The sequence below is a fragment of the Euprymna scolopes genome, chromosome 46 (assembly GCF_053919585.1).
Source record: "Euprymna scolopes isolate OS-2025 chromosome 46, ASM5391958v1, whole genome shotgun sequence".
Classification (NCBI taxonomy): Eukaryota; Metazoa; Mollusca; class Cephalopoda; order Sepiida; family Sepiolidae; genus Euprymna; species Euprymna scolopes.
In genome coordinates this window covers 197,074,324-197,088,468 of record NC_136527.1, presented here as the reverse complement: position 1 = coordinate 197,088,468, position 14,145 = coordinate 197,074,324, and the positions used below count along the sequence as shown (strand labels likewise).

Below are 14,145 nucleotides of genomic sequence, written 5' to 3'. Positions count from 1 at the left end.
GGCGGTACTGGTTTACATGTTACTAGTAGCATTCTCATCAATGACCTGAAGGCAAACAGTAAAGTTGGATCTAGGAAGGGACCTATAAGATTTAAGACTTTTGGAACCTGGTCTAAAACGAATATTGTTATGGTAGTTGAACTAGCTTATATCTGGCAATAATACTCAATGAATATTCTAATATGATATTTAAAAACATCTAAGATACTCTTAGTTTAAATTAATTTTCTAGCAGAGTTGAGAAAACTCCACTTTTTAAAAGAAGTTTTTGTAATGTTCTCAAATTATTTGCAAATGTGTACAGTTGGGAGATTCTATTTATAAACGATGCTGCTAGGAACAGACGAATCGAATTAATTCCCGTTCTGCTACCAACCAATCAGAAAGCAGAATTGCTCCATAAATATAGAACCTTTCTGTAGAAATTTCGCATATGTTTTCTTCGTGTCAACATGGGAAGTATTTTTGCTCTATGGATTCCAACTAGAGAACTGTCTACTGCGAACCAGTCACCTCCCAGGACTTGTGTAGAACAACGAACCATCGGAAACTGTTCTGTCTACTGCAAACCAGTCACCTCCCAGGACTTGTGTAGAACAACGACCATCGGAAACTGTTCTGAAACTAAACATGGCTTATACTTCTAGAAGGTTATGCGCCCAGCGTGCGTCTTTATTTCCATGGATCCAAATCAAAATTTGAATTGTGGCAAATAAAATTTCTAGGATATCTGCGAATCCAAAAGCTACACAGATACTTCAAACACAACCTGAAAACAGAAACTACCCTGACTTCATTGAAAAGAATGCAACTGTCCTTGTGGAATTAATACGGTTCTTAGATGACCAAAGTCTATCGCTGATAATGGGAGAAGCCCTGGATGATGGATGCAAAGCATTAAACATATCGAGAAAGAATTATTTATCTAAAGGAAAACCCAAAATTATTTCTTTATATACTGAACTGACCTCTCTAAAACGAATGGAAGCCGAAACCATTACAGATTATATCATAAGAGCTGAAACGACTGCAAATTCTTTAAAGATGTCTGAAGTTATTAGCGACGGTCTGTTAATTTCCATGGTCCTCAAAGGATTACCGAGTGATTTTAAGCCATTTACCTCCCTGAAAGAAAAACCCATGACTTTTAGCCAATTCAAGGTAGCACTCAGAAGTTACGAGGAAACTGAAAAAATTACCACAGAAGAAAAAAGAATCTACAAATATGAAATAAAAAAAATGCACGCATAAAAAGATCAAAATTAAATTATACCCATTTTTCTCCTAAAAAAGTACAAAAATTATTTGCTATAATTGTGGACGACATAACCACAAGAGTTTTCAATGTAGATACAGGACTTTAAAAGGCGATTCCATTAAAAATGTTGAGAGCTCTGATAGTGAACATACATTCTTATTTTTATGTAGGCTTAAGGCTTCAGTAAACAATAATAATTTTCTTGTCGATTGTGGTGCAATGACAAATGTGATTACAAAGAAATCTGATTTTATCAAGTTTGATCCCAACTTAAAGCCATAAAATCATTTTGTAGAACTAGCTGACGACAGTCGAGTAAATGATATCGTTTTGAAAAGATGTGATGCTAAAATCTCGGTAAGGAACAATAAAGGTGAACTGTGTTTCTGTATTCTAGAAAACGTTCTTCTAATCCTGCAATTTAAACAAAATATATTTTCTGCACAAGTTGCCATTAAACAATGTGCAAATATATACTTTAGCCCCAATAAATGAAAACTGGTGTACTGTATTCGACATTAAAGAAAATGGAAGACTATATTGATTAAATAGGTAGTCCCATCGAAAACCGCCTGCCTTGAGTTTCAGACATGGTATAAAATTCTTGGACACTGCAATATTCCTGATATCAAAAAGTTGCCGACTAAAGTTGATGGGATGAAAATACAAACATTAAAAAACTGAAAGAGTGAAAAATAAAATAAAATCTTTAACTGCGACGTTTGTACGCAGGGGAAAATGACAAACTATCAAAACCAGACAAGAAAGCTGAGAAAAGGTCTTTGTTTTCTTCTTGTTATTCTGTGGATTCCAACTAGAGAAATCAAATCAAATCTGAAACAAAATACTACTAGACTGCTTAGTAAATTAAAAAATGTGCCAATATTTGAAGATAGGTAAAACATTTACACCCTTATCATATATGTAATAATAGGATTGACAAATATAAATGAACAATTGAAAATATATAAGAAAAAAAGTATTAATAAATAAAACATAAAAATGTATAGAATTACACAACATCTGTATCGACTGGTTCTGTGTAAAGTTACAAAATGGATATATTTTATGTGGCACTTATGATGTTTTGGATGAAATTAATTTGTGTGTTCAATGCAATAATATTAACAACAATAAACAGAATACATAATATGTATAAGTGCAAATACTTAACATATTTATTGTTTTTTTCAGATGTTCGTGATTATTGGATTTTAATAGAATACTTTCTTTACACATGATGCTATAAACATTTATTTATTTGAACGGCATATGTGTGACAACATACATCTTTAAGGTAATTTTTGGCGAAATTTTTTTTGAATTTTTTTTAAATAAATAAAAACGATAAGAGATCGAATCACAAATCAAACTGGGATAAATCACTTAATAGAAAACAATTGCAGTTGAAAAAAGATCAATATGTTAAAACAGATCTATTAAAAATACATGAGATACTGTGAAAATGTTTGGCATCAGGTAGAATGCTCCACCTCCGGCTTTAAAAAACTAGAAAATACACTAAAATAAAAAGAGAAAAGCAATAGTCCTGTAGAATTCTGAATAAATCCTTAGTTAAAAATATGATTAATGTGAAGTTTGTGGATATTTTTGTTAAAAAATTATCGTTAGTGATACATATGATAATTCACACTGGAGAGAAGACACATTCTGTTGAAATGTGTTGATATTCTTGTTCTCAAAATTCTAATTTAGTAAGACATGAGAATTCACACTAGGGAGATATCAATCTAACCAGATTATATGTGCTACAGGGCTTATGAAGAAAAATCTGAAGAAATACATAATATCCCTGATGAACCAGGTGCAAAAGAGAGCCAGACATTTGCACTTATAGGAAGATACAAAATAGAGTTATCGGTTGGTTTCAATAAATAGCAGGGCAATGTTGGCAGCTGGTTTGGCTGCTTCATACACAGCATTACAATCTTCAAAGAAAGAAAATGAAAACAAAAAGGGAAAAAACACATTTTTGTGAAGTGTGTGGATATTCTTGTTCTAGAAAACCATCTTTAGTGGAGCATATGCGAACACACACGGAGGAAAAGCCATATTCCTGTGAAGTGTGTGAATATTCTTCTTCTCAAAAATCAAATTTAGTGAGACATATGAGAACTCACACTAAGGAAAAGCCACATTCTTGTGAAGTGTGTGGATATTCTTGTTCTCAAAAATATAGTTTAGTGACACATATGCGAAATCACACTGGGGAAAATGCACATTATTGTGAAGTGTGTGGATATTCTTGTTTTGTAAAATCATCTTTAGTGAGGCATATGCGAACACACACTGGGGAAAAGCCACATTCTTGTAAAGTGTGTGGATTTTCTTATTCTCGAAAATCATCGTTAGTAAGACATATGAGAACTCACACTGGTGAAAAGCCACATTCTTGTGAAGTGTGTGGATATTCTTGTTCTGAAAAATCAAATTTAGTGACACATATGAGAACTCACACTGGGGAAAAGCCACATTCTTGTGAAGTATGCGGATATTCTTGTTCTGAAAAATCAAATTTAGTGGCACATATGAGAACTCACACTGGTGAAAAGCCACATTCTTGTGAAGTGTGTGGATATTCTTTTTCTCGAAAAGCACATTTACTGACACATATGGGAACTCACATTGGGAAGTGAACTTGAATCCATACTAGACACTATCCTCGAGTGTCAAAGGTCTTTCTGTATAAGGGTTTGTGAGAGAACCCTGACCAAATGCTAAAAATCTCATAGTATTCACAGCCCAGGTAAGATCTCCTTCCTATGGCTAACCCACATTAGCTTTTATGAGAGATGATGTACCTTATAAATTATACATGAAACACTTTATTTAAATATTTAAATAACCTTAGAGTCTACTTGAGAGAATGGGAAAAGAAATAAATAATTATGCATATAGATATGTGCCCAACTACATGCGCACAAACATGGACAATCTTGCTAGTGTATTACCCCACTAATGGTCAAATCTTTAAGTGGGATGTTCAACGAGCGAGATCCGAGTTATTTTTTGAGGAACGCATGAAAACTGGATCTCATGAGGTTTTATTTTTTTTATTTTATTAAATTTTATTTTCCAGAAATCTACTTCCCAAACATTACAAAGAGATTTGAGGGGAGGGGCGTAAATGGATGGTGACATGTTATGCTAATAAGACGAAGCTGCTCTCCTTTAACAATTACAAGAAACTTCTCCAATCACAGATATCCATGAAAAATAACATAAAATACCTCAGGCTTCTTCCTTCGAACCCCTCAGCTTAACATTCGCATTTAACGTAGCAACTGGAATAAATACATGGAGGACATTGTAAAGGCTGCTGCAATGGAGCTGGGCTCCCTCTACTGTGCGAGAAAACTCACACCTGAGAGTATTCTGTACCTTTTAAGGCTACGATTTTCCCATGTATGTTGTATTGTTGCAACAACTTTGCTGGTGCATCTACCACCAGCTTCTCCCCCTTGGATAGGGTTCAAATATGGGTCTCCAATCTAGTAGGTCCCAATTTTCAACTAGGCTCCAACCCCTCTCCCATCGCCTGTTTTACAGGTAAGTTAATGAAATGTGCTTTTATAAACTCATTGGTCTTGTGCTTCCTCGACGTATATATCCCCACAAACTCGCCTAGCAAGAAAATCAAACCCCTTCACTGTTGCGGTACCTAACTATCAGTAAATGTTCTACTCAAACAGCTTCTTCTCTTGAAAAGTTAGAATTTGGAATTCTTTTCCTGCTTCTTGTTTCCGAAACTGTATTGATATGCAGAAATTCAAATGCAACGGAAACCAACCTCTTAATCATTCTTAAACATGGTCCCAATTAGTAGCCTCAGAGAAGTACCTGGTTTAGGTCCCAGGCGCGAGGATAAAAATGCACTATTATTCCTACTTCAAACTAAACTTCTGAACGATAAATATTACAAATCTTATTATTTTTTTCTATATCCGGTTCCATCTACTGTCTTATAACTGTTTCCAGATTTCCGTCACTCAAGTCAGAAAAAATATGTGTTTGCTGGCATTTATTAGTTTTGGAAAACGAGTTTGTATTAGAAAAGAAGTTGAAACTTATTCTTCCAGTCAAATACAAAAAAAATTAACAGTCAAACCTTGAAAAGAATGCAACGTCTCCAAGTGGAATGGTATGCAGAAGTTCAAATGCAACATAAACCAACATCTTTATCTTTCTTAAGCATGGTCCAAATTAGTAGCCTCTTATGTCCAAGTCGTAATTTGTCTTGTTTGGGGTGAAGGTGACTTTAAAAAAAATGGACCAGTTTACCAGCACAGAAATAATCTCAGTGGCTAATATTTTTTTTAAATGTAAACCTCCTGGCAGAAAATCAAAAACCATTGATGCAGTGATATATATATATATATATATATATATATATATATATATATATATATATATATATATATAATGTGTGTGTGTGTTCAGAATGTGAGAGATGATACAATTATTTCCACAATCAAGCAACGTCACAAGAGACATGACAGCCAAAAAAACTAGAAGTCCAAGACTTAAGTTTGGCCCTCATTTAGGCTCATCGGTTGAACAAATCCGAATTCAGCATTCGAACCCGAATCTTTTGCATGCGAGGCAAGTACTCTACCAGTTGAGCAACCACGGCACACACAAGAAAGTCTATTTAGAAACACAGATCAAGCAACCCGCGTCGAAATCCGAATATGTGTAAAAAAAACATGGATACGGAGGTGTAAATGATGGGAGAAATAAGACTATAAAAAAGAAAGACAAGGATCGTGACAGAGACGAAATTACATTCTTAATCTTGGAAAAGATGTGAAGAACGTTCTATATTGGACGGGTAATGCCATAACTGTAACCAAGAAGAAATAAATGTCGTTGTACAACCAAAAAGCAAGTCGAAGTTATGTTCTGTTTGAAGCTGAACGTCAACAAAATTATTTTTGCACCAAACTAATCTATACTAATGTAAAAATTATATAAATATAATTTTACTACTATATGTTGTTCTGTCCATTCTTCTACTAGAATGTATTTATGTATTCCGTAATAAGTAACGTATAATAAGCATATATCATATCTCAACACATGATTATATGCATATATATATTTATATAGATATTTATATTTATATACATATTCATATATATATATATATTTATATATATATATTTACATATATTTTTTATATGTATATATTTATATATATATATTTATATGTATTTATTTATGTGTTAGAGAATGGAGAGAGAGAGGGGAGAGGTGAATTATAGTGTAGACACGCTGACCGGAAGTAAAAGATCAACTGATTTGATTGCGTGCGAGTCATGTGATCAGATTAGCTGAATCGGAGATTTGATTTGGACTCAGAAGACAACGGACGGCTTCCCGTTGGCTCCTCCTCTTCACTGGGGGGGACGAACGCTAACGTGTGTAGAAGAAGAACCCACACAGGCCGATTTCACTTTCCACCTTCTGCAGGACATCTGGGAAAAGTGAAATTAATTATAGAACTAATTCCTTGTCTTGGAGTGATTGAATCTTCATCTAAAAACAGGTACCCAGTCTCCCTCCAGGACGAGAAAATTCCAGATGGTCCAACATCGAAGAAGCAGAGGTAGGTTCTGAAAATACATGTCACTCACACACGATTCCCTTTATGATACAACATAAATATACAACGCAACATATGTATCTATATATATATTTGTATATATATGTATATATATATTTGTATATATATGTATACATATATATTTATATATGTATATATATATTTACATATATATTTATATATATATATGTATATATATATTTATATATATGTATATTCTTATATATATATATATATATATATATATATATATATATATATATATATATATATACACAAATCGTTGAAAATTTATTTTGGAAAATGGAATATATTGTTTTAGAAAATATAATACTTCTTTTGTCTGCAAAGGTAAGAACTGGAAATAGGGGTTCTCAACAAATGACAATAATTTTTATAAGGATAAACCTATCAATATCTGCAATTCATAAATGAACCTTTTGTAGACAAATTGAATGGAACGTGTTGGAATTGCATTTTAAAATAAATTCAAATCCAAATCTATTTAAAGCCTATAATCTTATCTAAGTTGATCGTATGTAAAATAAAAGAAGATTTCTTCTCTCCTGATTCCTGTAATGTATTTAACGATAATGTCAGGAGACTTAACCCTTAAATACCGACTGAGATTTTTCTGTGGAAGACGTCAAAAAACGATCAAATGATCAGTATTTTACTAGATCACCAGCCATGTTCACTCAACCGAATTTTGCAATATAAAAAAGTAATACTTACACTTGGTGAGATTTGAAAATAATTCCGTATTATGAGTTTCTGCCAGACAATGTATTCTCTGAAATATCCTTGTCAATTGAATTTTGCAATATAAAAAAGTATACCTTACACTTGGTGAGATTTGAAAATAATTCCGTATTATGAGTTTCTGCCATACAATGTATTTGAAGAAATTTTATTATCCACCTTTCCCGTGGAAGTTAATTCTTAAACAATTAATCGTTACTACTAACTCTGAAACTGACGGAAAAAATTACAAACAAAAAGAGAAAAATAGGAGAAATAGAATTTATTAACAAAGATATCTAAAGAAAAAGTAGTGACCTCTATGAGCTGCCAAAAATGTCCATCTGGCTTACAAGAGTCCTTGTAGTAGTAACCAAAACGGGGGAGAGAGTGAAGGGAAATAGAAGGAAAGAGAGATAGAAAGGGAGGAAGGAGGGAAAAAAGGAGGGGAGCACTTACTGGAAGCTTCTGGGTGCCCTTTCACGAATGGAACATTTAGAAAGTTCGTTTCTTGTGGGTTTTATTTTTTGAGTTATGTTGTTTAAAAGTTCCCTTTTGTTTCTTTTTCCTGGAAATTCGTTTTTCGTAGTCCTTTCAGCAAGGTAGAAATTTCTTGAGGCTGAATATTCTGGTGTTTTCAGGTATCTTCGAAAACTTCCCTGCGGCGAATTTTCTGTTCAAAAGTTCTATTATCTTTTCTCGATAATAGTATTAGTTTTCAAGTGTCTTAGAAAACTAGGTTCTTCTGTTCAAAACTTCTATTATCTTTTCTCGATAATAGTATTAGTTTTCAAGTGTCTTAGAAAACTAGGTTCTTCTTTTCAACGACTTTGATGTCTCATCAAGACAGAGTTGTTCAACGCCTTAGTAAATTCCAGGCGTTCCCTTTTATCGATAATTATTTTAGTTTTCAAGTGTCTTAGAAAACTTTTTATCCGAGACCGACATAAGGGAGTCAGGTGACATAAAAAAGGGGGAAGCTAGGGAAGGGGGTAGGAAAGGGGTTAAGAAGAAAGGAAGGAAGAACAGAGCAGCAAAAAGAAGGAAAGAAAAAAGAAAGAAAGATGGTGGAAGATAATTTCCACACCCTCCCTAAAAAGAAAAAAGACAAAAAGAAAAAATCCTCAAACAACAATCTAATACCAAACGTATTCTGGATTTCTTTCATTTAAAGATTTAACAGACCTTGCAGGCCTAGACTGAAAGTTTTCTCTGTCCCGACTAGTCCCCGAGCTCAGAGAATTGCCCTCTCCATCGTTAGAAGCTTGGTGAGAGTGGGTTATGGAAAGTTCTAAAGGACACAAGTTCCTTAAGGAATGTTCCTGAGTGCTGCCATCACTCCTTCTGATTAAAGTTGACCGAACTAAGCTATCCGACCCAGACGTTAGATTAACCACCCTTCCCAAGGACCAATAAGGACGAGTCTTCATAGGGTTTTTTTATCAAAACGACATCACCCAGCTTAATCATATTTTCAAAATCAGATTGGTAAAGATCCTGCGACAACTCCCTCAGACCCAAGAGATATTGTTCATACCATAGTCTTTTAAAACGATTCAAGAATTCATCCCTACATCCCAGACTCTCAATAAGATCTTCTTTACTAGGGAGGTTATCCTGGAAACAATCCTCTTCTAAGGACAAAAACACAGAGTTTTTATGGAAGGGATGCACAAAAGCATTAGGAGTAATCACCTCACAGCCAGAATCATCAGAGCAACGATAGGTCAAGGGCCGATCGTTAACAGATCCCTGCACATCTGACAGAACCGTCAAAAGTTGAAAATAACTTAACTTCCTACGTCCTATAACCTTGAAAAGCCAACTTTTTACAACTCCAATTAATCTTTCCCACACAGCACCGTACCAAGCAGAATATAAAGGTATCGTTTGGTGTTTGATAAGATGGGCATCCACTGTCCCTCTAAATTCGTCAGACAAATAAACCTGTTTAACAAGGTCACAACCCGCCACAAAGGACTTTGCATTATCCGAATAAATGTGAGAAGGGACCCCATAAAAATTGCAAAATCTCAAAAATGTCAAAGCCACAGACTGAGTGGTCATATCAGGCAACAGTTCCAAGTGTATAGCTCGCACACTAAAACAGGTGAAGATTAAAATATACATCTTTTTAGTTTCATCACCTTCATGCACCCACAAATGGCCAGTAAAATCTATCCCGGTGTGCAAGAACGGCTTAACTAAATTAACCCGATGCTTAGGCAAATTTGTAACCTTGGGATATCTAAAGGAAAGAGTATTACATTTTTTGCAAATGACACAACAAGATATCACCGTTTTAATAGCTTGTCTAGCTTTGGGTATCCAAAATCCCGACATTCTGAATTTGCTAAGCGTAGCAGCAATTCCCAGATGCTTACACTTCAAATGACAATCCATGATTATCAAACTTGTAACATGACAAGACTTGGGAAGCAGAATAGGATGAAGGACTGCATCAGAAAAATAAGTAGATTTACCAATTCTACCTCGTGAGCGAATCAATTCTTTATCATCCAAAAATAAATTAAATTTAGAAACCAAAGGGGGGGGCTTCACCGCCATCAGACAAATAATCCTTTTCCTTAGAGCAGTCCTTGTGTCATTCTGAGCAAGTACAATCTCGCCTTAATACTAGAGTCGAGAACAATACCTCTCATTTTTGATATAAATCGGAAAACTGCAATCAAAACTCCAATGAGCTTCTTCAGCGAAGAAAATCTCTCTACTTCAATTATATAACTGCCCTGAAAGACAGGTTCGCAATCAGTAACTGTACTGATCAACATCTGGCAAGCCGGATTAAGACAATTCAGGTCATAACTAGGCCAGATCCAGTTATCTCCTCTCAACCATTCAGGCCCAAATAACCAACGAGTAAAAACCATTTTAAATTTGTTCAGGGACATACCCCTCGTGACAAAGTCAGAAGGATTGTCATTAGTCTTCACATACTTAAACTTCACTGTCAAACCTTTATCACTAAGATTTTTTACCATCGCTTTTTCATCCTTTAACCGGTTACGAGTGAATTGACATTTCGTATGGACATTGTCAGATAAAACCCAGGATAGTACTACCTATGCATCTACAGCGATAATCACTGAACTGAGCACTTACAAAGGGAGTATTTTCACCAGAACAGAAATGTGCTTCATGCATAAATATACCACTAACAGCTCCAAGGTGGGTAAGGTTCTCTTAACAGAGGCAACAACCCTGGCTTTAGCGAATATCAGTCTGGCTTCTCCATGCTGATGTAAATATACCGCAATTCCATAGGCCAGGTTCGAGGCATCACAAAACACTATCAACGTGGCTGAAGAATCGGAAGCCACGGAGTAACGGTCGAATTCAAGCTCCCCGATACATACCAGATCCTTATACAACTTCTCCCAGTCAACCATAATGTCGGGTGGGACCGGCTGGTCCCAGGATACTTTCAACTTCCACAATTTACTAAGAAGGATCCTACCTTTAATAGTAACAGGGAGCATTAAGCCAAGGGGGTCAAATACAGAGGAATTTACAGACAAAATATCCCTCTTAGAGGATACTGATCTTCCTTCAATGCAAGAACTTACTCGCATTGTGTCAGAGGAGGGGTTATACAAATAGCCCAATACCTTCTCAGTGTCAGAACCGTGGGAGGAGAGACTGTTATCCTGCAACATTCGCTTAGCAAGCACTTCATTGTTGCTACAGCAATTCCTCAAGGAAAATCCACCTTCCCCCATGACAGAAACAGCTTCCAAGTACAGCTGTATCAGAACTTCAGCAGAATTATGAGTTTTCACCAGATTGTCCACATAGAAGTGGCCCAAAAGCATCTCCCTGCAAGGACCAGGAGGGTACTTCTCCACATGATATCGAACCATGTAGCTCAGTATGAAATGACTGGATACAAAGACAAATATAAGAGTGTTGTATCTAAAGCAGATCAACTCATCACCCAATCTTAAAAAGAAGCAGAATCTATTTCTGTCACGTTCGTCATTCAAACGAATCATTAAAAAGGCCTTCCGAATATCGGCCAGTAGAACATACTGGTCCATCCGAAAACGCAAAAGCAAATCCAGCATGTCAGTGTACATATTGACACCAGAATAAGCGCAGTCATTTAAAGAAGGTTTCCCACCGGTTCTCAAAGAACAATTGAAGACCGGTCTAATCTTGTTGGTGCACTGTAAATCCTGTTTTATCACCGGTCGATGAGGAATCGATACATATTTGTTAAAATCGGAAGGCGCAACCACAATCCTTTCAATTATTCCTTCCTTTTCTTGGTCTAAGAAGACCTGACAATAATCTTCGTACAACCCCTGTTCCGTCAGCTTCTTCGATACGTGATTCAAAACTGACAAAGACACCTGATGATTAGCAGGCACCGACTTTAATTTTTCTTCATTCCAAGGCAAACTGACATAGTAACAGTTATCTATGAAGCGAATGGAGGAGCGAAAGGACTCAATCATATTCTTATCGAAATCACTGAATTCCTCCTCAACAATACCTATGGTTTCCAGACTAAACATTTTTTCCACAGTTCTATCAAAGTAGACTCCTCAAAACATCTGAACGGACTAGTATACACAGACTTGGGGTTCAACACAAAATATACATGAGTGAGGTCGCACACAGAGTGTTCTTTGACGACTTGAGCATAATTCAATTCCAACCCCTTTTCCAGGTCTTTGGGAGGAGGAGACCCAAAATCCGCCAGATCACCAAACAAAACCATTTCTTGGGGAAATTCCCACACAAGGCCCTCTCTAAACTCCTTTAAATTCATAGATACCAAAAACCTAAGCACGCCCACACCCAGTAAACCATATACAGGCAAAGTGTCATCTCTCAACTCCGAGAAATTAGCAGCCAATTTGACCTGATGTTTCTTAAGGTCTTCTACCACAGAATTCAATCCGTGAACACGAAACGAAAGGTCCATATCATCATCCACCAAGAACAACACAGAATGGCATGAATTTGGAAACCTCACTTGAAGATTAACTTCCTTCAAGTGTTTAACTTCTTTTCCCAAAAAGGTCTTAATCAGAAACTTACGATCTCTCATGGGAGTATTAATATCAGAAAAGGCATCCAACATTTTTCCAGACAAATAGGATCGCTCACTACCAGTGTCGATAAGGCAGTTGAAAGATACACTTTCACCAGATCCATTGTTGACGGCAACCTCAACAACAGGCAGCAACGAAGAGCTATTCAAGTGCCAACAAGCATTAGAAGCAGTAGATTCACCCCCAACAGAAGGACACATCACTCTACAGTGGCCCTTCTTATTACATAGCCAGCACATTCCATACTCCTTACCCTTGCAAAGACAAGACTCTTCTGCATGAGAAGGGCTCGAGCACTTGCTACATAAGCCAATATCCTTACACCTCCTCAACCGGGCAGCATAAGAAGGGAAAAACTTGCAGGAATTACTGTTATGGTTATTGGTTCGGCAAAAATTACACTTAAATCCAATCTTCGTAGACTGGATATGAAAGTTTTCCAGCGTGGAAGGCTTTTCAGCATCTGACGAACCCAAGAACCTAGGAGAAAAAGTTTTCTTAGGTATACTAGCCACCTTCCGAGGATATGTTTCCTTATTTTTACAAAACTCAATCGTTCGAAATATTTCCGAACTGTGGTCTAGTATGTCTTTCAGAGTAGGGTAATTATTTCCTATTTTATGAATCAACTCAGACCTAAAAAGAGTGGGCAGCTTACTGAAAACAATATGACTTAATAACTTGTTTCCGGGAGAGTTCATCTCCAAGAAATTTAAACTGAAGGAACTATTTAATTCGTGAACCTGAGCCTTAACAGAATTCAAGAACTTCTTTGCTACTAAGTGGTTGCTTAACTTCTCTATACTCAATATATGAGAAAAAACAGAATCCACAATGTTGTCCTTATCTAGAAATTCCGACGCGAGAATGTCGGTGGCTATGCGATAGTTTTCCTCAGATATAGAGAGGTGCCGCACTAGTTGAAAGGCGTAGCCAGACAAATGGTTTTTCAACACAACTAACCTCAGGGTGTCATTTTCTAAGTCCACTACACTATTCTCGAATTCCCGCTGAAAATTAAGGAAGGCTAATATATCGTTTTCTAAATCCTTTTCACTAAACTTGGGACATTCAATTTTGGGCGTCATCCCCAGACGTTTTTCCTTAATAAGAGAGAATTTGTGATTCGCACTATCCCTTACTTCTACCGAAGGCTTGAGTCTAGACAATTTTTCCAAAACCTTCACTCGATGAAGAGCGAAATCCCTATTAAATGCCTTAATCTCCTCATCTTCTGTTCCCTCAATTAAATAGGCATTAATAATTTATCCGTCTATTAAATCCACTGAAGCAATGTAATCATCTATCTGCTTTTTATACAACGTATAACCTACTTCGTTTATTTCATCTAAAGATTCTAAAAACTCAAACACAGTTAAGATTTTATCTCTAATAATCTTTCTTTTTTCAAATAACATTGAGGTAGTGGGAGAGGTAGT

The 14,145-nt window shown here is 35.9% G+C and overlaps 2 protein-coding genes across 2 annotated transcripts; both read right to left on the bottom strand.

The window, feature by feature from the left end:
• Positions 1-9,014: 9,014 nt before the first annotated feature.
• Positions 9,015-10,028, bottom strand: LOC145270320 (uncharacterized). Its single transcript, XM_080125967.1, has one exon. The coding sequence runs from the start codon at positions 10,026-10,028 to the stop codon at positions 9,015-9,017; it is 1,014 nt and encodes a 337-aa protein (XP_079982093.1).
• Positions 10,029-10,744: 716 nt separating this feature from the next.
• LOC145270319 (uncharacterized) lies at positions 10,745-12,103 on the bottom strand. The gene has a single exon (XM_080125966.1). It carries the CDS (start codon positions 12,101-12,103, stop codon positions 10,745-10,747), a length of 1,359 nt encoding a protein of 452 aa, XP_079982092.1.
• Between the last annotated feature and the right edge of the window lie 2,042 nt (positions 12,104-14,145).